The sequence below is a fragment of the Micromys minutus genome (genome assembly GCF_963924665.1).
Source record: "Micromys minutus genome assembly, chromosome: 9".
NCBI lineage: Eukaryota > Metazoa > Chordata > Mammalia > Rodentia > Muridae > Micromys > Micromys minutus.
The window spans coordinates 22,989,184-23,014,049 of NC_137978.1; the positions used below are offsets into that span (position 1 = coordinate 22,989,184).

General features: G+C 42.3%; 1 protein-coding gene across 3 annotated transcripts in view; it reads left to right on the forward strand.

Annotated features, from left to right (window-relative positions):
- The first annotated feature begins 4,666 nt into the window (after positions 1 to 4,666).
- The window catches only part of OMA1 (OMA1 zinc metallopeptidase), a 44,925-nt gene continuing 24,725 nt past the window's right edge, over positions 4,667 to 24,866 (forward strand). Inside the window, exons 1-8 of one of the 3 annotated variants that reach the window (XM_080922149.1) lie at positions 4,670 to 4,701; positions 6,785 to 6,911; positions 9,192 to 9,694; positions 11,896 to 12,124; positions 15,077 to 15,250; positions 15,345 to 15,452; positions 18,925 to 19,053; positions 22,954 to 23,028. In XM_080922149.1, coding sequence (XP_080778275.1) covers positions 9,207 to 9,694; positions 11,896 to 12,124; positions 15,077 to 15,250; positions 15,345 to 15,452; positions 18,925 to 19,053; positions 22,954 to 23,028 — 1,203 coding nt within the window. In that variant the 5' untranslated portion in view covers positions 4,670 to 4,701; positions 6,785 to 6,911; positions 9,192 to 9,206. Of the gene's footprint in view, positions 4,702 to 6,784; positions 6,912 to 7,050; positions 7,101 to 9,191; positions 9,695 to 11,895; positions 12,125 to 15,076; positions 15,251 to 15,344; positions 15,453 to 18,924; positions 19,054 to 22,953; positions 23,029 to 24,866 lie in introns of those variants that run through there. The other 2 variants (XM_080922148.1, XM_080922147.1) reach the window with 2 other exon arrangements.

The window sequence follows — 24,866 nt, forward strand, 5'->3', positions numbered from 1 at the left end:
TCTCTCTCTCTCTCTCTCTCTCTCTCTCTCTCTCTCTCTCTCTCTCCCTCTATGTGTGTATGTGTGTGTATGAATGCAAGTGCTTGTGGGATATAGAGTAAAAAGGCCTGAAACTGTTTTATAAACTTAGGTACTCTTAGCTTTCTAAAATCTATCAAGATAGGGTCTCTTAAATAAGCTTCCTAAAATCTTAATATCCTTAAATGCTACTTGTTTATTTAGAGCAATATCCCTTAAAGTATAATATAAGCATTTAAAATATTTCTAAAATTTGTTGTTAGTTATACATGTACATATGAGTGCAGATAAAGACCAGAGGCATCAGACAGACCACTATGGAGATGGTCATAGTGAGGTGCCTGACATGAGTCCTGGGAATTGAACTTGGGTCCTATGCAAAAGCAGTTTGTGCCAGTAACGTTGAGCCATCCCTCCGGCTCCATAACATGGAGGTTTTGCTAAGCAGTAACATTTAGCATTGGCGGCATAATTTTGATAGGAATTTTCTCCCAAAGTACGTTCCAGAAAGAAACTAGGTTTTTATTTCAATTTTCTTTAATAGTCAAAGGTGACAGAAAAACATGAATACCTAAAACTACCTCTACGACATGTACATTAAAATACTTTTATTAGATTAACAGTGATTTTATCCAATAATATTCCCAATTTGTAAATGGTAATTGTGAGATTTTTATCATTGTTGTAGTATACATGAAATGTTGGGTATATACGCTTGACAAATAACTTTATGGTAATTTTTCTTTGTATAATGAAAGTTACAGGCAATAGGATCCCAACAATTAGGGCCAGGCAGAAGCTAGACAAGCTTTTGTGTATGTGAAGGGAAGGGCGGTACTACTGAAGGGGTAGGGAGGGAGGGAAGGAGGGAGGGAGAAGCACAGAGAGAGCACTAAAGTCTTCAAGTCTAGCATAATTGTTAACTCACAATTGTGATCTTAAGGCATAGGATTTATTGCCAATCTGCCTGAGCAATCCTCTTTTAAGAAAAGCCCAAGGTTTTCAAGGATCTTCTCTTGCCTGATTTAAAACTAAAAAAAAAAAAATAGTCATTTTAAAGCTGAGCTGTTGACGCCTTTCTACCAAGTTAAGCACTAGAGATAATCAGGTTAGGCGCAGTGTCTCTACGACCCAAAGCTTTCCACTTCATTTATGTGAAGAGTCCTAGCTTTCGAAGTCCAGATATTGGATTAAGGATTGTGTAATGCTATTGAGAAAGTAATCAGATAACAGTCTAATTTAACATTGACAAATGAGGGGCTGGAGAGATGGCTCAGTAGTTAAGAGCACTGGCTACCCTTTCAGAAGACCCTGGTTCAATTCCTAATACCCACATGGCAGTTTACAACTGTTTTTATACCTAGTACCAGGGATCTAATGCTGTCTGCAGGAATGAGTCATGTACATGGTACACATACATACAATGAAGGTAAAAAGCCCAACATAAAAAGTAAGAGGTTTTTAAAAACCCGACAAATGATAGGTGTGAATAAAAGCTGCAAGTCTGGCCTTATGCACAGTGTGGTGGTCTGAATTAAAATGGCTCCCATAGACTCACAGAAAGTGGCAGTAGTGGAGGTGTGGCCTTGTTGGAGTAGGTGTGGCCTGCTGAAGAAAATGTGTCACTGGGGTGGGCTTTGTGGTTTCAAAAGCTCAAGACAGGCCTAGTGGCTTGCTCTCTCTTCCTGTGACTGCCAATATGGATGCAGAACTCTTAGCTACCTCTCCAGTACCATGTCTATACCATGTCTATTTACCATGATGATCATGGACTAAGTCTTTGAAACTGTAAGCTAGCCCCAATTAAATGCTTTCCTTTATAAGAGTTGCTATGGTCATGGTATCTCCTCACAGCAATAGAAACCCTAACTAAGACACAGGGCCATGTGTTTGTATGTGTTGTCCATCTGTGCTCACACAAGTTAATGGTCACATAAAATGACTCAGACCCAGTTCCAAATAATGGATCTGAAATTTTAGGACAAAAATTCCCCAACCCTGGCAGCTCCATGGGTTAAGCTTGACAACCAGTTTCATTAAGTATATTTTATGTCATATTGCAAAGACAAACCTAAGGATCATAAAACCTCATTGGGTTGCCCCCTCCACATGTGTTTATGGGCCACATTAATTAAACTCAGTGGGTAATTGAAAAAGAAAAGAGGGTGTAAACTTATAAAGGAAATATGGGGGGATCTTGGATGAATTGGGGAAGCAGAGGTGACTATAATAAAAATATTTATAGGCATGCATGAAATTCTCAAATAACAAAAATCTTATAAAAAAGGCCACCACCAAAAAACAACAACAACAAACAAATAAACAATAAAAAAACCAAAACCATAGAGCCGAAGTCCTTTAAGAAGGATAAGCATATGAAACTGACCAATGCTAAGGATGGAGAGATGGCTCAGTGGTTAAGAGCACAGCTGTTTTTCCAGAGGTCCCGAATTCAATTCCAAGCAACCACAAAATGATTCACAGTTGATGCCTTCTTCCAGTGTGCAGACTTACATGCTACCAAAACAATTATACAAGTAAATAAATATTGAAAAAAAAAAACACGAAAGTGACCAATGTCAGATAGAGACTGGAGCCCCATGCCCATCCCTGACCAAGATCCACATGAAAGAGATAAAGCATGCCTAACATGTAAATGATTGACAGGCACTATGTAAGTGGCTCATAACGTATTAAAGCCAGGCATTCACTGAGCTGACCTTTTTGAGTCTCTGCCCCTCTTTCTTGTTCTCAAGTTCTCCTTTCCTTAACAAATGACCCCTGTTTCTATTACTCTCCACATGTCCCTGGTTCAGTTCCTTGTTCTGGACACATGAAGTCCCAGCACATGCTCTCTGGAGTCCTAACACTTGAGAGGGCCTATTTATGGTGCAGATGCCACAGTCATTTATGTCCTACAAGTAGCCCCTGTGAACACACTGGCCCACAAAATCAGACTTGACTGGAATCATTTTGTTGGTCTGTGATGTCCCTCACCAACCAGAGGAGCCACAAAATTGGACTCCTTGGGAAAAGCCAGGTAATAACCTATTAGCTAAAGTTGGTTCAAAGTTACTTTGTCTTTGTTTGTTTGTTTTTTTTTTTTTTTGAGACATTGTTTCTATAGTGCTAGCTTGCCTGGAACTCGCTATATAGTTATGCCTGGCCTTGAATTTGCTATGTAGTCTTATCTGGCTTTGGATTTGCAGACATACTCCTCGCCCAGTCTCCCATGTGCTGGGATCAGAAGGGAGTGTCACTATACCCAGAAAATATCACTATCTTTAAATGAATTTAAGTACTGCTAGATTAGTACTAATTGTAGTATACTGAATACTTGCCCCAACTCCCTTCCCTTCTTTCTTTTGGTTTTCTCTATCTATCTAAGCTCTTTATTTACTTTTGTTTGTGTGTGTGTGTGTGTGTGTGTGTGTGTTTTAAGTTTTCGAGACAGAGTCTTACTCGGGACCGACTATGGAATCTAGCAACCTGGTTTTAAATTCAGCCATCTTCCTGTCTCAGCCTCTTAAATGCTGGGATTGAAGATGTAAGCCGCCATGCCCTCTTTAAGTTTGAAAACGTTGAAGTTCTCCAGGGTTCTATTTCCCAACGTCCGTTTTCTCTTAACTCATTCATCTATTCTTTCCTCAGCAGCACCCAAAGTCGGAGTATTTGTCCTCGACGGTGATTCTTAGACTTATATTCCCAGCTCCCACCGTGCTGTGGAGCCATTTTCATTTGTACGGCTGCTTATAAATATCTCCACAGCCCACTCGCAGATGTGATGGACTGAACAAGCCTGAAGCTTCAGTGTGAACAGGCTCTCTGCTCACGTTTTTCAAGCCCACTTCATGATGTCTTCATCGCAGCAACCGTAGGATATTGATCTTAATATTACTACCATTCATGGTGTTTGTCACACATTGAATGTTGGGTGAATACATGATAGTATTTTTTTTAATGTGTCTCTCGAGTAGCCTATTAGAAAAACAGAATGACTCCTATATTCACAAAGCACCATTTATTTTATCTTATTTTTGGGGGGCTGAGGTGGTAGCTGCAGATTCCATGGAACCATGTCTTCCAGCGCTTCTTTGCAAAAGCATTCCCAAATGAAATATGGTGTTAGGTCATTCCAGGAGCTGTTGTCATGAATACTGCCGACCTCTTACAGTTTGGCAACCCAAAGCGGTCATAGCAGTCTTCCATATTTAGTCTTATTTTTATGTATCCCTTACTTATCACTCTAGGACTGAGGGATGACTGCCGTAAGTAACTGGAATGCTAGAATTAATGTTATACCTACAATCCAAGCCATCAGCTCGGTGCAGCTTCAAATCAAGGCATCTTAGTCTTCCAGCAGTCCCTGGGATCGCTTTCCTTTTGGGCAGAACTGGTGTTTTGCCTGGATCCAACATCACACCAAGTACCAAGTAGCTTAAACCTGGGCTACCCTACTCCAGCCACACGGGGGCGCGACGACGCCACAGTACGCACAGCCACAGCCAGCCCAAGGACCGCTCTGGGATGGGGAAACCGACTGATTCTCGCAAGGGTGGGGCCAAAGGCTCCCGGGAGGTCCCAAGGGCAGGAAGTGAGGGGGCGGGGCTTGGGAGGGACGTGCGCCTGCGCGGATCCGGCTGCTGGATCCCGCTCAGGCTGCGGCTCGAGTGCGCGCTCACGGTGACGGCTCGGCGTCCTTCCAGAGCGGGGCGGGGAAGGGAGGGCGGTGATGGGGAGCGGGGCCCGGGGGTCCGGGGACCGCGGTGGGCATGGGCCGTTGCCGGGTCAGAGCAAACGGCCCGGTGGGTGGGCTTTCTGGAAGTCTGCTTCCCGCTGCCGGTGCTGGGTTCCTCCCGAGCAGTGCTTCCTCCAGGGGACGCCGGCCTGGCCTGTGCGTCTCCCCTCCGGCTCGCCGCTCGTCCGCGTGCTCTCTTGCCCCCGCTGCTCGCAGCATCCGCACAGTCCGAGCAGTTCCAGGGAGCTTACTGGCTGCCTCAAAAACTTGTATTCAAGGATCACTTTACATTATTTACATATCCCTTGCCCTGTGGTGGGGAGCAACTGTGCTGAGGCAAAAATCTCAGCCAGAAACGTTAGTCTCAAAAGATGAAAATCCCACACTTGGAATCAAGGAGTTCATCGCCTCCTCCTTAGGAGATCTTTAGCCCTCCTAAAATGATTTAGGTTCATAGGCATCATCCCGAGCCAAGATGCAGGGGTGCTGTGACATTTGGAAGCTAAAGAGCCAAAGCTGATAACTTTTTTTTTTTTTTTTAAAAAGAAGCTGTCCATCATGCATACTTAGCTTGAATGATTATTTTAAAGTGCATGTCCTATTTTTGCCAATCTGACAGCTGTTTCCATAGAAACTAGAGAAGAAATAGTAGTTTTCAGTAAGAGTTGTTAAAACTGTCTTCTAGCCATCAGCCGTGAGTGCCAGTGAGCGTTCACTACTTGCTCATTCTGAGATGACACTTGAAGAATTAAGGATTTGGAATGTTCTTAGAGGCTAGCAATCCAAATTGTTTAATATTCTCCCATCATTAATTTCTTAATTCTGCAAGTCTGCCAGCTATGTTTGTTGGCCTGCCATAGTTCTTTGAAGAGCACACGTCAGCCCGAGTTCTTTCTTGGATGCTGTGTAGTGTAGTGACTGGCTCTATGAAAATGTATAAACAAATTTCTCTCCCTATTTAAAAATTTTTTTTAAAGATTAATCAGTGATTACAGATTAACAATTACCGCTCCTATTCTGCATGGAACTTGATTGTCAGTGGTAGAAATGATAATGATTTTAATTATGTACCTAGTGTTTGGGGCTTTTGTTTTTACCTTCTTTTGGTAGGCTACATTAAAAATGTTTGCACCTGCTCTGGAATGAGCAGTTTTTTTCATATGAGCAGATCTGAGCAGCATGAATAGAGCACTTGGTACTTGGATGAGACTTTATTTTCTGAGGAATATCTATAAACTAGATTTAGCAGTGGATGAAGGAGGCTTGGGGAAGGTGCCTTAGGAACTAGGGAGCTAGTTAGGAATTTTATTGATGGGCTCACAGAAAGCCAGTGGAAATTACAAAAGAGCTTGCTTGGCTTAGGATCACAAAGTAACACACCCTATGAACATTTGAATTGCCCAGAAAGATGAATTACTGGACCCCTTATAAGTGCCATTCTGCTTCCTAAATTACACATAGGCCTTTTCTAAGGTTTATATTTGTATCTGTTAGTGTGCTTTTTCTTTGCTACAGATTGGGCAGACATTTTTGTCTTTGCTCTATGTCTGCTACACAGACTGGTCTCTGACTTGTAGCATCCACTCATATAATGAATTAATGGATCAATGACTAAAACAGTCCTGAGCCAACAAGATACGTGAATGTTTGGTTAAGAGAATCAAGCTCTGTTAATTTGCTTGGCAACATTTTAAAGTAGGTAAATTTCACATAAAGTCTGAATTTGTGGCTTTTGTAGAAAGGTTTGCAACATATGGCAAGGTCAAGGACAGATTTTGTTGTTGTTGGGCCTCCTTTGGGTGACTGTTCACATCTGCCTGGCTTTGCTGAAGCTTGCCTGCATCTATCACACCCACCTGCACTATCCAGTGTAAGTTCTATTAACTTGAATAAGAATGAAGCTGAGTACAAAGTCTTCTCAGATGCACCCAGGCTGCACACCCTGGCTGCCACAGTGGACAGCACAGGGACATTTCTGTAGGAAGTTTTATGTAGTGCTGCTTTTGACATTGGACTTTGCCTCTCCAGCTATTCTATAAAACCCAAGCTGTGTTTTTAAATTGCCTTGGACAGCTCCGTGACTCAAGTGACTCAAATACAGGCTTGCTCTTCTCAGCTTCAGGACCCTTGGAAGTAGCACTCCCGCTGTTTTTAGGTTAGTGTGTCATCTTTGTTGTGGCTCAGAGCTCTGCATCATTGATTGATTGATTGACTGTTTTTTTTTTTGGAGACAGGTTTACTTTCTGTAGCCTTGGCTGTCCTGGAACTTGATTTCTAGACCAGGCTGGCCTCAAATTCACAGAGGTCCTCACCAGCCTCTGCCTCCTGAGTGCTGGGATTAATGGTACGTGCCACCGCCGCCCACCTGGTTTGATTTTAGGTTGCTTGGAGGAGGGGTTGGTAGTGAACTAAAGTGAGGTAGTTAAAATAGAGTAAAATCTACAACCCAGGGTCCCAGAGCCTGGGTGAGCTGGGCTGAGGTAGTAAGGAGGTAGGATGGCAGGGCTGGCTGAAAGTGGTCTCTTGTCTTTTGGATGTTAAAATCCTAGGGCTACTTCTGTATAGTTAGGAATGTGGTCTATGGAAGATTGGGAGGTTTGTGTAGGCACATCCCTCAGACTGTTTCATGACACGCTTAACATGGAAATGCTAACTTTCACATGGACTCGAACCTTCTCCCATGAAACTGTCTTTGAGCTCGTGTATTTGTAAAACACCGAAACTGGGTGAAGAGAAGGATTACTTTACAGAGCATGCGAAGCCCAGTCAGATGGGAAGCCCAGTAGGGCTTCAGAAACATGAAGGCCTTATCCATGAATTGGTCAGTCTGTCTCACCTCCTTCCCCGTGTTTCCTCCCTTGCTCATCTATCACAGTATAGTGTCCTTTCTGTGCAAACGGGCCGAGCTTTCCCTCATAAGTCCGGCTCGTATGCCCTTTGTTTGCTGCAGCACCAGCTGTAGGCCCTACACGCATCTCTGTATTCATAAGCTAGATGTGGCTGAGCGTGAAGTTTTCTCTGTGGCGGGTATCTGCTGCCGCCTTTGAGACCGATGGCCATTAGGGACTAACATGACCTCCTGGCCCATTCCCTACGCACTGGACAAGTGGCAAGGCTTTCCAACAGTAAATCCTCAGAGTCTAAGGAAAGAAAATGTATCCATGTTGTTTTTATACTTTTATTTCTAGCAATGGAGTTTAAGTATACTTTTCTATGTAAGACAATTCAATAACAACTTGAATATCCTTGTCTACTAATACTTCCATTTTCATTAGTAAAGAGTCATCTTCCTTCAATTAATATTTCTTCTCCCTGCAAATCTCATTTCCTGCTTGGTAATTTTAAATTGTGAATTATATGTTGCTAAAGGTTTATTTTTTGATTCTTGATATATATGTTTTTGAAGAAAATCCAAGATGTGGCTATTAGCAGCTTGATTTTTTAGAATTTTTTTTGCTAGGCTGGCTTGTGTCCGGGAGCTAAGAGGCCGCTTGCTGGGTGTTTGGTTTTAGTCTTTGTTTTGGGGGCTAGTGCAGCCATCACAGCTGTGCTAGATTTTCAGAGTTCCATGCAGTTTCTGTGAATCACAAGTGAGAAGCTTTCTCACTTTGATCAATGGGAGCAGATAGTGTACCCTGCCCCGTGTATCGTGCCCTGAAGTTATGGTTCGTTCCAAGTTTCAAGTACTCAGGTGAATAGAGAGAGGCTTGCACAGACCTTGAGTTCTCTCTTTTGGTTTTGTGGTCCCTTCTGCCCACGAACACTAGCTGCCTGGTCCGCAGGCGTGCCCGGCCCCACACCTTTAGTTTATGTCAGTTGTAGGAGTAGTTCTCTTGTGTGGTTTGGAAACTCACCAGGCGGTTCTCTGGGGAAATTGTAGTCCAGTCTTGTTTCCCTTCTTTTAGTTCTTCATTGCCGACTGCCAAGTGTGTGGAAATCCTCATTTTTCTTCCTTTAAAAAGTCAATTTTAGGTGGCATTAAGGTCCTTCTTTCTACATCCTGAATCTAATCCAAAGCCTCATGGTTTTATTGGAATGAATAAGTTAAAAATCTTAAAGATAACTTTTTTTAAGCTAGGCTTTTCTATCCCATTATATCCATCTTCCCGTCAACTGACACACATTTGCTGTTCTAGAGAAGTGATTTCTTATTCTGCCAGATGACATGCTGATCAAATAGAGTCCCTGCAATTAAAAAAAGATTTTCTTTAAATGAAGTGAAAAAATACAAGTGTTGAAAATAAGCAGTGTGTAGTGAGCTCAGGCTGTGTGTATCCCTCTGGCTTGTCCTGTTGAAGGTGCTGCTGTGGGTGTGGGCAGAAACACAGGCATTTCCCCTGAGATGTTCAGCACACATTTCTTAAGCATGACGTTCCCAGTGTGTAAATACATACTTTCCACGGGTGTTGATATCTTAAACTTGTGTGTGTTCTAGATAACCAAGCAAAAGATGAGCCTTCTTTATGGACTGCAGACTGCCACAAGAAACCGGTTTCTTTCTGGAGTGAATACCCTGGCCAGCAGGAGACAGTGGACCCCACCAGCGGGTGCTTCACTGGCACCTAGACCCCAAGCGGTAAATGCAAACTGGGGACTTAACACGGTCAATCACTGTTACTCAGTGATCTTCCTGCCTGGGAACTATCATTTCTGTAGGACTCTCAGTAACAAAAACTCAAGATGCCTCTCAAGTGCCCAAAGCAAGGACATGGGGGTGCTCACCTACAGATGTACTGTGCGGGGTGATCCTTTTCCAAGACAAGGAGCCAGGGAAGTGGCTGGCGATCCTGCTCCTGCAGCCTTATGCTCTCCGGACTGTCCTGCCCTAAGAGAGGCCCGGAGTTTCCACACGTCTGCGCCGGTTAAGGCCGCTCCGGTCCCTCTCTTGCTGCTCATTCTGAAGCCAGTGCAGAAGCTCCTTGCTATCATCGTGGGCAGGTAAACAGACTCTAAGTTAAGACATTTGTATCAACTTATAATAATTTTTAATAACATCAGCATTTATAAAGCTGTATTTTAAAGGAAACCTTTTCCTATGCGCTGTTCAGCTCAAAATTTGAATTTCTGAAGGTAAATTCTACAATTTTTATGTGTGCGATTTTAATAATTTTGAAATAATTTGCTGCAAATTTATTGTACAGAAATGTGACCCTTAAGTTTTTTTTTTGTTGGTAGAGATAGTTCTAAAAGATTTTACATTTCTGACTGTAGGGATAATGGGAAATATTGGCACTGGTTTGTGTAGCAACAGCACTTAGGAACTTTTGATTTTGTGGAATTTTAGGCATTGGGCATGAAATGTAGGACTTCATTCGTATTATTAGGGGCCCAGCCTGAGCCACATCACTAAAGTTCATTCCTCTCTTTTGTTTTCACGGGAGTTTGGTCACATTTCTCTTGGCAGTCCTTCATAACTGCACATTTAATAGCGAGGTGGCTGTTTCTCAACCTTTTTTCCTTATCTCATGAAGGTTGAAGAAGGCAAACCTGTCTCTTCATGAAGTTTTGTTATGTTTGCTAAATATGCCGAGCCTCCTTGCCACCTGCTTCCTTCCAGACTGACAACCCAGTCTACTTTTATTCAAAATCCAAGAATTTCTCTGTAATGTATCTAATTCTGTATGTTTGATGTTGACAGAAAATAGGTGTCTACATTGGCTCGTAAGTAACAAACTCATCCTCATTTGTAGGAATGATCGCTTTGTGAGTTCTGTTCCTATAAAACTGTTGGGTTTTGGTGTTGATTTTACTATTGTAAGGTTCCTCTTATAGTATGTTGTATGAGTAAGTGGTGATGCTGTAAATGCTGGATAGGAAATAAGCATACTTCATTGGTTTATGGCCCTTCTGGCTCAGTCGCTTTCTCAAAGGCGTTTTCCCCAGGTCCCTGTGTCAGTTGGCCTCTGACACTGCTATGAAATAACAGACATAACAGGGAGCAAAGACTTATTTTGTCTCATGCTTTCTGAGGTTTTGGTCCATGGCTGCATAGGCTGGGCCCACTCATGCGTGCTGGTGGGAATGCCTGGCAGAGACTTGTCCATGTCATGATGGTCAGGAAGGCAAAGTCAGAAACAGGCCGGGCCTGGGGTTCTGCTAGCCCCTTCAAGGACATCTCTCCAGTGACCCCACATTCTTTCACTAGTCCCTGTTTCCCATGGGTCATACCACTCCTAGTAATGCCAGAGGCCAGGGCCAAGCCTTTGGTATTGAATACTCAGACTTTTGGTGGATACTTTCAGATGATAGTAGAGGCTTAGTAAAATTATGGTAACTTTACGAAATTGTTTTGTAGAACAAGGGAGATTTTGCATATGTGTGTATGTATGATACAGATTATTAATACTTAAAAAATGTTTGCACAAGGAAATATTTTGCCCCGCTGCTCAAAACATTGGTTGTTAAGATATTTGCATACCTAGCCTGGCACTGGAGAGAACTACTGTCCACCACTGCCAGCTAGCCAGCTCCCCGCGCCATGGCATCCGTAACAGTGCCCATTTGTTACTCTGAGGCTTCCGATCACCCCCCTCCCCCAGACACAAGTGGAGCTGCTGGTTCTGAGCACTGCTGCTTACTGCTGGGCTCAGTGCTGAGGCCGTGCCTCTTGTTCCTTCTGGAGCACTGGCAGATTGCGCTGGAGTCTGAGGGGCGGTGGGGAAGGTACAGTTTATCTGCCATGACTCCAAGATGCTTGTCTGAGGACTTCCTCCTCCTTAAGTGGTCAGTCTCCGGAATGGCATCCCCTACTACCACTGGGTTCCCAGCTTGCTACCTCCCAGGCCTTGGCTAGGTTGTTCTGTGTAACAAGGTGGTACGTGCATCGTGACTAGAGCAGCACTTAGCATATGGTAAACACTAAGTGTTAGTGGGAATTGTAACAACACCCCTCCTCGCTTTAGGGTTTGCCTTCACACTAGTTGGTGTGGGAAATTCAGATGAGCCTTAGGATTTTTATGATTTTATAAAGTGGATGACTTTGCATCCTCTAGCTAGGAATTTTATAAGTTAAAAAGCTATGTGCATAGAGAGGCATAATGGCGGAAGGGATTGGTAATGTAAATCCTAGCACATCCTTCTTGAGTTTTGGTGAACTGTGAGCATGCACTTACCAGACGGGCATTTCTGACTTGTCACAGGGGCATAAGGAAATGGTGGCAGGCACTTCCCCCGAACAAGAAGGAGCTGTTTAAAGACAGCATGAAGAGGAACAAGTGGCGGCTGCTCCTTGGTCTGAGTGCCTTTGGACTGCTGTTTGTGGTGTTTTATTTCACTCACCTGGAAGTGAGCCCTGTCACCGGAAGAAGCAAGCTACTGTTAGTGGGGAAAGAGCACTTCAGACTTCTGTCAGACCTGGAGTATGAAGTAGTAAGTACTAAGGATTGTCCCTAACTGCATCGCACAAGCTAACGCACAGCGCAGGAAGCTTTTCTAAATACGGAAGATCACTGCTTTTAATTTTAGTTTTTGATACATTAGTCATTTTCTCGAAGGTCTCATACTTGGGAAAGGCCTTTGCAGTGTGTGCAGGGTTGTTTTCCCAGCCAGTCAGCTCCTGCTCTGCTCAAGTCTGCACTTCACGGTGTCCCGCTCAGGAAAGCCTTCCCTGATGCTCAGTCTGTGACTCGGCCATGCAGAGCTGAGAACTGGACTTTCGTTGTCATGTCCCATGCTTGGTAGGACTGGGGTCAGGTCCTAGCTTTCTTTGCTTTCTTTTCTTTATATTATGAAACTTTCCATGGTCTATGTCTGTCTCCCTTTTTAGGCTGAGCTCCATGGGACTCACATCTTGTTGTTTGTTTACTTTATGCTAGGATCTAACACCATGCAAAGCAGTGCTTAGTTTTTAATGTACCAGATAAATAAACACATTGAGAGAATTTTTATACCTTGAAAGTTAGGTATAAGATAGTTGTTTTCCAAACATCAGTTTTACTGATTTTTTTTTTTTTTTTTTTTTGGTATTTTCTGCCATTTTTTTTCTTCTTAAAACAGAGTTTTGCTGTGTAGCCTGGGGTTGGCCCTCAACCTGTGACGCATATGTCTCAGGCTCCTAAGTGATGAGCTCGCTGGTATGTGACCCTGTAGTCACTTGTTTTCTAAGGACAGAATAATGGTGGGATTCAGAAATCTCACCAGTGAGACAGTCCCAGTATGTCCTTGTGTGTTCTCAGGGGTGGGACATCACTGTATTCTGGTAATTACCACAGAAAGGGAAGTGCTGGTGCTGTTGTAGGTGATGACGTCAGGTCTTCGTATGCGTGGATGCAAATGAACACATGAACGTATCAAAGGAAAGTTATCATTAATAGCAATGACTTCCTGCTATAAAAGTGGATCTTATCTAAGATAATAATAGTCTTTTAGAAGAATACACACAGAAATTTAAATTATATCCTAGAATTTAGTCTTAATAAGATAGGTTTGAGAGAAAACATTTTGGAAAGATTGGAACAAACCCTGTAAGGAATTTTAAGTATCTTCTACTATTTAGATAGTTTAAAATTTTAAAATACATGCATATATGAGTGGATTTGCATATATGGATACTTTATATATATATGTGTATATATATATATATATCTGTATGTATACGTGTGTTCATGTGAATAGACATTTGTTATTGCTTAATTTATTGCTCTGTGAATTTAAACATTCTTCTAGAGGTGTTATAAAGTACTCTAATTATATAGTGTGCAAACTAGTGTGTTCTCAACTTGACACACAAGCCTCAGCTGAGAAAATGCCTGCATAAGATTGGCTGGTAAGTGGGCGAGGTGGGGCATTGTATTGATTAATGATTGATGTGTGGAGTTCCTGATCATTGTAATTGGTGCCACCCGTGGGTCCCGAGGTATATAAGAAAACAAACTGAGCAAGCCATGGAGAGCAGCAGAGCATTCTTCCAGGGTTCCTGCTTCAGTCCAGCCTCTAAGTACCTGCCTTGAGTTCCTTTGATGACAGTCTGTGGCCCGAGAGTTGTAAACTGGAGTAATCTTTTCTTCCCATGAGGCTTTTGGTTGTGGTGTCTGTCACAGCAATAGATAGCAAAATAATAATAATAATAATAATAATAATAATAATAATAACAATAAGATACAGATAGAGCCCCTTGATTGTTTTAGAAGAGTTAATAAAGGACTTTTATTTGTTTACAACTGTTAAATGATTCTTTAAAAATTATAATTAGCGTATTCTTTCAGTTCATATTACATGAAGTCATATATTTTAATGCATCTTAAAAAGGTTATCAACTTGATTTATATGTTAAGCTATGCATTTTATGAAAATGAAGTATTTGTAGACTGTCCTTAATTTTCTCAGTATATATGAGAGAATATCTCAGAAAAAGCTTCAGAAAAACTGTTTCCATGTAAGAGATGTCCAGGCATTTGAATCAATGTCATGTGAAGAAGTGATTTGCCTATTAGCTTTGAGATCTTAGTGGTTTTCTTTCAGTCTGTGTGGATCAAACACTTTACAAGTAGTGAGGTATTGTCCCTTTTTGTACAAGCTTAAGTCTGTGTTATGAATAAGGTGTTCTTCCATTTAGTGGATTATGAAAGTGATTAATTTTCTTTGACAGTTCCTTTCTTCTCTTTCTCCCTCCCTTTTTCTTTCTTCTTCCCTCCCTTCTTTCTTTTTTTGTTTCTTTGTTTTCCTCCCCCCCTCTCCCTCCTTCCTTTCTTTCTTTCTTTCTTTCTTTCTTTCTTTCTTTCTTTCTTTCCTTCCTTCCTTCCTTCCTTCCTTCCTTCCTTCCTTCCTTCCTTTCTTTCTTTCTTCCTTTCTTTCCTGGCACTGGGTTCCTTGTAACCCAGGCTGGTCTTGTAATCATCCTGGTTACTGGTCTCCTGTGTTTGGATCACAAGGACCTGTAAGCACACTGGGTGTATGTAGTCTAGGGGCTCGGACTGTGGCCTGGTACATGCTGTGAGAGTGAGCACTCTGCCATCTGGGCTACAGTTTTCTTTTTTTATATGAAAAATTTAACGTGAGATCTAGGTAGCTTTGTTTCCTGAAGTTCATAGGAAATTAGAAATATTTCAGCATTTTACTTGCATATAGATTAATAGAAAAGAATAAAACTTGGATTGAATCATGTTTATATAAACAGTTATAATTCATCCCTCTGTGAGAAACCGTACTACTTTTCCATGAGTAATTCAAATTTCAGAAATGTAAGCATTTTATATATGTAAAGTTCTGCACGATTCAAAATTAAAATGCCCAATACTCATCAGATACCCATCCATGAAGCACATAAGCATTTTGTAGTGCAAAATCTCTTAAATAATGCTTCTTAAAAAACATATCTTGTAGTGGAAGGAAGAATTTAAAAATGATCTGCTGCCTGAGAAAGACCCCCGATACTTGATTGTTAAAGAACTGGTTTGTCATCTAGCACAATGCAATCAGGACGTCCCAGGGATCTCCGAGATCAACTGGGTGATCCACGTAGTCGACTCCCCAGCTGTCAATGCCTTTGTGCTCCCAGTAAGTAATTCTTCACATTTTGTTATTGTTGTTGCTAGCTTGAGTGTCTTTGAGTTTTACCGTGGGCTAATTGCTTGTATTCTTTTATGTGCAGAATGGACAGGTGTTTGTTTTTACTGGGATTTTGAGTCGTGTAACTGACGTGCACCAACTTTCCTTCCTCCTGGGCCATGAGATGGCTCATGCGGTCCTGGGGCATGCCGTGAGTACCCACTCGATGTGCAGCTGTAGAATGTTGCTCTGGTACTAGCAAGTGGAATCCTGTAAGGAACTCACTTTCCTTCTCCTTTCAATTTTCTTCTTCTTCCTTTAATGAGAGAATGTAATTGACTTATTCTGAACCTGAAAAAATGTGATTAGCTTATTTTGAGACTTTTTGCAGTCTTTAGTATATGATCCTGAATAATTAGTGTTTCTCTTAAATACTGTTTTTATCGCTTGTCTCTTTTGCTAAAAAGTAATTAGTCTGTCTCTAATTATTTCACTTTAAGTTTTAAATTTCCATAATTATTAACATACTTGTAAACTAGTCAGAAAATTAATTGCTGAAAAGTGATACTGCTATTTAAGTCGTAAATCAGTTTTGTTCTTACTGTTTTCAAATGATGGCTTGGAATATTGTTGAAAAATGTCTAAATGATATGCAATATGGAATTAGTGGTAACAATAATTCCATGGCCAAATTAGTTTACAGAACTTCATCTGATATGTTTTTTCTCATTCAGGGCTTTAATTTATAAGTATGTATTCATCATCATAGGTCTTTAATAGTTCATGGATGTATCTTTGTAGCCACTTTTGATTGGTATTCATTAAAAATGTGAGTGAATCTTTTGTGCTTGTAACTAGAGATAAGTATATATTTTATTTTTTATCAGAACATGCAGGTAAATATTTGTGAAAGGTTTACTACATGCTAAATAATAAGTACATGCATTATTAACTCCAAATGGAAACTATAGTGTTTATTATTAATCTTCCTCAATGTCTTTTAAAATTCTACCTATTACTTAGAGGAATAATAAAAGGAGGTGGGCCAATGTTTTTGAAGCATCCCTGATTTCTTTTGATCTACAGGAAAATAGATACAAGAATAAATCTAAGCCATAGAAATAGTATCGTTATAGTGTGCTATAACTTCTCTCAAATAATGTGTCAGTGATGTATTAATGAGTGACACAGAGACTTTATCTTGGTTTGACAAGTGTGGGCCCAAGATTGATTTCTTCGCTTCTCTCTGTGTCTTCTAGCTGGCAGGCACGTGTGTGTGTGTGTGTGTGTGTGTGTGTGTGTGTGTGTGTGTGTGTGTGTACTTTCGTGCGTTCGTGAGAGATAGAGACCTATCTGTTCCTGTTACCTGTGTGTGTGTTTGAATCTGTGCTTGTGTCTGCTTATACTTGTTAATAACAAAGGACTTTGGTTTGTATTTATTGAACAATGTAGAAAACATGGTGATCTTTAAACAGAAGTCTTTCATGGTTTTACAAGAAGAGGTGACACCAGTGACCCAATCTGACCCAGTGTAGCAAGCACCCAGTACTGCAAACTGGTGCTACCATCCTACGTCTACCTGTTACTTTCACCATTAATAGGGCATTTCTTGCTTAAGGCTGCTTTCAATCTGTTAGCTGTTTTCAGCAAATGATCAGCACAACTCATGCACGCACACACATACACACACACACACACACACACACACACACACACACACACACACACGATTCTGGGTCTGGCATGGAAAAGTAGCATAATTTAAGATTAAAGCTATACATTAGTTCAGATTGTAAAAGCTGAATGCATTAGAAAGTCAAGGCTTAGTAAGGTTGGTTATACTGTTTCTTTTTTAAAGGCAGGTTAAATTTACACCGTAGGACAGCAGGTTGAGTACATAGTGTTAAATGACCTTAAGGGATATTCTTTTGTCAAATCGACTGTGAGGTCTAGAAAAGTTCATTCTCCTTGGGGTCAAGAGATTAGCTTTGGCTGTTGTAGCTTTAAAAGGTGTTACCATTCCTCTGGCTTGATCTCTGGCATGCAGCCTGTGCCTGCTGTCAGTGGAAGGTCACCACTGTCACCAGTGCAGGGTGGTGGTCTGATGAGGTGAATGGAGGCAGGGAGCAGCTTTAATGGCAAGCAGTTAACATTGCCTTGACAAAGGTCTCTTCCGTCAACACAGTGCTTCCTCTTTTGGAAATTCTAGTTTTGATTAAATCTGCTCTTATGCTATTTCCTTTCTCTATACACAGTTTTAAAGTGTTTCTAGGCCAGGTGTGGTAGTCCATGCCTTTACTCTCAGCACCCAAGGAGGCAGAGGCAGGGGCAGGGGCAGGGGCAGGGGCAGGGGCAGGGGCAGGGGCAGAGGCAGAGGCCAGCCTGGTGTATAAACAGAGTTCCAGGACAGCCATATAAATCAAGTTCCAGGATAGCCAGGCTGCACAGAAAAATTCTGTCTCAAACAAACAAGCAAGCAAACAAACAAACAAACCCCAAAATAACCAAAAGAATATTTCTATAAGACCAAAAATAGTTATACTCATTAATAGCTCATAGCATAGCATTTCTCTTCATTAACACTTGTCATTTTGATTTTAGTCTTTTGTGGTAAAAAACATTCAGTGATTATTTTACAGCTGACACCTGTTACAGTGTAATAGTTGGTTCTGTGAGAGCTTATCTTGATAGGGCCTTAGTCTTGTTTTGGTGTGTGGTGAATAAGTCCAGGCATTTACCCTGTACTAGACATTATTGTGCAGAATGCATATTTTATATAGACATTTATGGCTAATGCTGTGATTATGCCTGAAACTCACAGAATTCAGCTCTCAGTGAGAAATACCAAACTTACAAAATCAAAAACTTGTATAAATGTATTATGCTCTCATGTATTAGGTCATAAACCCAAAACCCTTTTATGTAAAGTAAATTTGAAATCCTTTCTGAATTTTTATGTATTAAGTGGATTTACACACACACACACACACACACACACACACACACAGGCTTTATGTAACAATATAAGTGCAATGAACCCTTTTATTTGATTTGTAGAATATAGTGTCTACATTAGATACCCAAATACCCTTGGCTTAGATTTTTTGGTCCTCTTACTAACTAATAGCTGTGTGAATTGGGACAGCCAGAAAATTTCCGTTTCAGTATCTATGAACTGAGGCCTATTAAGCCAGAAGAATTGTTGCATTTGCACAGATAAGGAACTGTAGTTTATTGCAGCTGTCTTCAAAAATGAATAATTAGCTCGGCAAAAGTAGTAAAATGTCCAAGAAGCGTCAGTGGCTCCCAGTATGTAAGCAGAGAAAAGGGACAGTCCAGCAGGTAGCATAGACAGGAAGGGGAAATTTGGGTCTTTGGTTGATGAGGTGGTTCAACAAGTATCAGTGATGGCCCCAAACCTGACAGATCTCTGGTCTCACACATGGAAGCAGAGGACTGACTCCCTCAAGTTGTCCTCTGACATCTTTGTACTGTGGCATACCCATGCCCAAATGTGTGCACCACAAAAAATAAATACAACAGTAAGAAATTTGATCTTGGCCTGTGTTAGCCAGGTGAGCACACGTAATTATTTGGTACAATTAAGTAGTATCTAGAAAGTATAAATATTTACCGTCTCTATTTGCTATAAATGTGGTTTTCATTATTTTCATTATTCTTAGGCAGAAAAGGCTAGCATGGTTCATTTACTGGACTTCCTTGGTATGATTTTTCTCACAATGATCTGGGCCATTTGTCCACGAGACAGCTTGGCAGTTCTGGGCCAGTGGATACAGTCAAAGTTGCAGAAGGTAAGTTTGAGATGGTGAACACGCAACAATGTTCATGTAAAGCAGTGTGGTTTCAGAATTATTTTAAAGTCTGTCCTCATCCTCAGTGCTGACTTTAGTGTCTGTTTTACTCTTGTAGGTGCTCTTCCCTTGTAGTATTAAATTAAGAAATACCACATCCGTGCAGTGACTTTAAACGATCGATCGAAAAAGCTACTGTTCCAACTTCGGCCTAATTAATTTTCATTTTAAAAATTCATAGCTGTTGGTATTACAGAAAGGAAACCTGGTCACTGCTCCTTCTCTTGTCTCGGTGACGGTGGTACCCTCACTGATGCTACCACAGAGCTCTTTCAAGAAGCCCAGCATCTTAAAGATTATGAGGCTGGCTGAAGCTTTATACCTTTCTCCATCGCTGCTAATGTTGGTTAGAGCAGCACTGCCTAGAACACAGCAGGTAGTGATAACACCTCACATGAAGTCCTTCATTTTGTTCACATACTGTTACTGAAGGCAAGTCTTGCCCTTAGTTAACCAGGTTATTTTATTTTACATTTCTCTTCAAATATTTCCTCTTGTTCCAGGAAATTTGGTTATTTAGGAACAGACTTTTATTGTTTAATTTAATAATTTTCCGGAGCACCGATCATACACCATGCGGGACAAAGAGCTTTTGCTACCGGGAAGTGTTCTGTTGAGTGTGGATGTATCATTTTGCTGCTTTCAGATAGAAGCAACTGTTCTCCAGCTGAAGGACAGTTGGGCTCAGGTTGTAGGACTTCAGTTTGGACCTTTGTTCTGTCACTGACCTACTGGGCTGTCAGTGCAGAGGCTGGAGTTGCCCCTTGTGTGCAAGCAGATGCTTTTTCAAATAATGGGATCATGAGTTGATGATAACAACCGCAGTGTAGCTGTTTTCCTCTTGAGTTACTAAATGAGCCCCGAGTCTTCAGCGTGATTTTTCTATTTAATAATTAAAATGCAGATAAAACAGGGATTCCTTTAGTATGGATTCTTTTCTCCTGAACTGAGACTGTCAGGAGATGCTTTTTCCTTTGCAAGCCCTGCTCACTCTGCCGTGGGAGCAGAGGGCTGCGGGCAGTGCGGCGCTGCAGAGTGGGGATGGCTCAGTCCTTGCCATCTACTTATTTACCGAGGTGACTGAATGCTACTCTGTGGCTCTGTTAAATCTGTCGATGTTTTGTTCTGCATTATTGTTGCTCTCTGTCCTTGTCCTGGTTTATAGGTTGTTTTCCCGCATGTACAGCCTGCACTCAGTAGGTACCTGTGGTCGGTCTCTGGCTCAGTGGTTTAGAGCCTGTGTTTCTCTTGCAGAGGACCTGGGTTGAGTTTGGTTCTCAGAATCCATATGGTTATCTGTAAGCAGGGGATCATATGGCCCCTTGGCTGTCTCGTGTACTAGGCATACACATGGTGTACTTACATGCAGGCAAAATCACGTATCCGCATAAAATAAATCTAAAAGTAATAATTAAAATAAATGCCTCTGCGAGCTGACATGGTGGCATTTATAGTCCCTGATCCTTGAGAAGCTCAGGCAAGAAGGAGGTTTGCTTGAGTTCACGAATTCGAGACTCACTTTATAACTCCAAACACTTATAACAATCTCTGAGAGTCAAATTCACTCACCCACACAGTTATCCACTCACCCACCCAGTCACTCACCCACCCACCCACCCACTCACACACTCACACACACACTCACTCACTCACACACTCACACACTCACACACTCACACACTCACCCACACACACTCACTCACCCACTCACTCACCCACTCACTCACCCACTCACACACTCACACACACACTCACTCACTCACTCACTCACACACTCACACACTCACTCACTCACTCACCCACTCACTCACTCACTCACTCACTCACACACTCACACACTCACACACTCACACACTCATTCATTCACTCACTCACTCACCCACTCACTCACTCATCCACCCACTCACCCACTCACCCACTCACCCACTCACTCACTCACTCACACACTCACTCACTCACCCACTCACCCACTCACTCACTCACTCACCCACTCACCCACTCACTCACTCACTCACTCACTCACTCACTCACCCACTCACTCACTCACTCACTCACTCACCCACTCACTCACTCACTCACTCACTCACCCACCCACTCACCCACACACACTCACCCACACACACTCACCCACCCACTCACCCACACACACTCACCCACTCACCCACTCACTCACCCACACACACTCATTCACTCACCCACTCACTCACCCACTCACCCAGTCACACACTCACTCACTCACTCACTCACACACTTACCTACCCACCCACTCACCCACTCACACACTCACTCACACACTCACTCACTCACTCACACACTCACTCACACACTCACTCACTCACTCACTCACCCAGTCACACACTCACTCACTCACTCACCCACTCACACACTCACTCACCCACTCACACACTCACTCACCCACTCACACACTCACTCACCCACTCACTCACCCACACACACTTACTCACTCACTCACTCACTCACCCACTCACTCACCCACTCACACACTTATTCACTCACTCACTCACCCACTCACTGACTCACCCACTCACCCACTCACCCAGTCACACACTCACTCACTCACACACTCACCCACTCACCCACTCACCCAGTCACACACTCACTCACTCACTCACACACTCACCCACTCACCCACTCACCCAGTCACACACTCACTCACATACTCACTCACTCACTCACTCACTCACTCACTCACTCACACACTCACTCACACACTCACTCAACCACTCACACCACTGGCCTGAGAGCCGCTTCTTTAAAGCATTTTGCATAGTACCTGGCACAGAGTAAGAGCTCAGCTGATAGGAAAGATTATTTTTATTATTGGCCCATGTAAAGTCTGTACAAATCGAGGAGCTTGTTACTGTTAGTGACTTCATTTTGCACGTTGCCCCATGGGTTCTTCTGTTGGAGCTAATGCTTTATTGGGTTAGCACATTCAGCGGCACACACTCAGCCTGCTCCCTGAGAGCTGACACTCTGCAGAAACAGGTGTGTGCTCACACACTGCGAACAGCAGCTTCGGTTGCTTGTGTCCGTAACAAGCATGTGCTGTGTGTGAAAAGTTGCTTTTGGATAAACAGCTCCTTTCTCAAAAGTCCTGCTCATTGATCCAGCTCCTGAAAGTTTTAGTGCTTACTGCAAATTAGAATTTAATTGGAAAACATACTCATAAATACAGGTAATTAAGAAAATTAAGTTAGGAGAGCTGTTTGTGTTTTTTTTTAAAAACTTGAAGAAAGTTCTATTTTTCTAACTAATCAATATTTAGAAAAGGAATGAAGATAATTCATCACCGAGGAGCTTCTGCTGTGTTTAATTTTCTCACTGCCGTTTTCTGAGAGTGTTCTGGCTCTCATAGACCCGTATTTTTTCAAGTTCCCCTTAGAATTGTGAGACCAACGTTTCTCGGCAGTAGTGAAGAGCTTGCACCAGAGTGTGCACTTAGGCACTCTGTCCCTTGCACCAGAGTGTGCACTTAGGCACTCTGTCCCTTGCACCAGAGTGTGCACTTAGGTACTCTGTCCCTTGCACCAGAGTGTACACTTAGGCACTCTGTTCAGTCGTGGAGATCATGAGTAGGAAAGGGAAGAAGCTAATGGCAACCCAGGCTCTCCAGGAAGGGACATGCCTAGCGTTTCCTGCTGTCAGGTTTAAAGTAAGAGTCTAGTGGCAGAAACAAGGCCACATTTACATTTTATATCTTAAAGGATAGAGATTTCATACTAGATTGTCTATGAAATTAATTTAACATTCATTTTAAAATTCCTTTGATCATGAAATGAATTTGCTTAATGGAGTTTTCCGTCCTGTTTTTCTTAGTACATGTTTGATAGACCATACAGTAGAATACTGGAGGCCGAAGCTGACAGAATTGGACTACAGCTGGCTGCAAAGGTAAGTGGTCAGTAGCCGAGAATTCAGTGTCCCTCACATGGTTGACAATAGCGTGTGCTGTCTTAACGTTTGGCACAAGTGCAGGCCAAACTTGAAGACATGCACTGTGCTAAGCTGTTGTAGGACTCGTCCTTATATTACTTTAATAAAATGCTGCACACGGCTCAGTTTTAATAAGCAGGGGTTTGTTTAGCCCACAGTTGTGGAGAGTCAGAGGCATGTCGATTGCCTGTGTTGGCTCAGTTGTAAGAATAGAAGAGGGCAGCACATAAGAGCACTTGTAGAAGCAAAGCAGTTACAGGGAGTCAGTGGGTTGCAGTTACCTTCAAGGGCATATCCTCATAAGCAGTCTCTTACTTAGCTCTACTTTTAATGGGTCTGCCACCTCCCATAGCACCATGTTGGGGCTACACCTTTAGTCACAATGGACCCTTTGGGGTTACTTAGATCTCACCAAGTCATAGTGTTTTCTGTAACTTTTATAAACCTGAAATACCTGAAGATTCTATCTTTTAAAGGAATGGATGAATAACTAAAAATATTTATCAACTCTCTTCTCCAAATGAAGCTGTAATTAGTATTATATATTAAAAGTCCTTTTTTCCCAATGATTTATTTTTTTATTTACTTATATCCCCGTAGCAATCCCATTTCTTCTATCCTCCCACTCCTTTCCTTACAAACCCCTCCCCCATTATCTTCTTCTCTTCTCCTCAGAGATGGGGAAGCTCCTCTTAGGTACCAACCACTCTGGGACATCTAATCCCAGGAGGACTAAGTACGTTCTCTCCCTCTGAGGTCTAACCGGGCAGTCCAGGTAGGGAAAGAGGATCCAGGGGCAGGCCACATCATCAGAAACAGTTCCTGCTCCAGTTGTTGGGGGACTCACAGGAACACCAAGCTACATGCACATCTGATACCAGTGTGTAAGGCCTGGGTCCAGCCCACACATGCTCTTTGGCTGATGGTTCAGTCTTTGTGAGGCCCCTCAGCCCAGGTTAGTTGACTCTGTAGGTGTTCTTGTTGTGTCCTTGACCCCTCCAGCTTATTCAGTTTCATCCCTACTCTTCCAAAAGACACCCTGAGCTCCACCCAGTGTTTGGCTGTGGGTCTCTGCATCTGTTTCCATCCAATGCTTGGTGGAGCCTCTCAGGAGACAGTTACGCTAAGCTCCTGTGTGCAAACATAGCAGAGTATCATTAGTAGTGTCAGAATTGGCTCTCACATGGGATGGTTCTTGAGTTTGGCAGTCATTGGTTGGCCGTTCACTTAGTCTCTGCTCCATCTTTATCCCTACATGTCTTATAGGCAGGACAAATTTTGGGTTGAAGGCTTTGTGGATGGGTTGATGTCCCCTTCCCTCCACTGGACATCCTTTTTTGCTACAGGATGTGGCCACTTAAGACCCTATATTCCCTGCTGGTAGGAATCTCACTCCCCAGAGCCTTTAGCTAGTCCCAGAGATGCCCCCGTTGATCTCTCCTGCCCCTCAACATTGTCAAACTCATTCTGTGAGGACAGTCACCCTGACACCTAAACCACACAAGACTCAACAAAGAAAGAGAATTTTAGATCAATTTCTCTTATGAATATTGATGCAAAAGTACTCAGTAAAATACTTGCAAGCTGGTTCCAAGAATGCATCAAAAAGATCACCACAATTGTATAGTCTTTATCCCAGGAATGCAGAGATTGTCTAGTATATGGAAACCCATCATTGTAGCCCACCATATAAACAACTGAGAGAAAATGAATCACAGGATGATCTCATTAGAGGCTGAAAAAGCCTTTGACAAAATCCTTCATGTTAAAAGTCCTGGAGAGATCAGGGATATAGG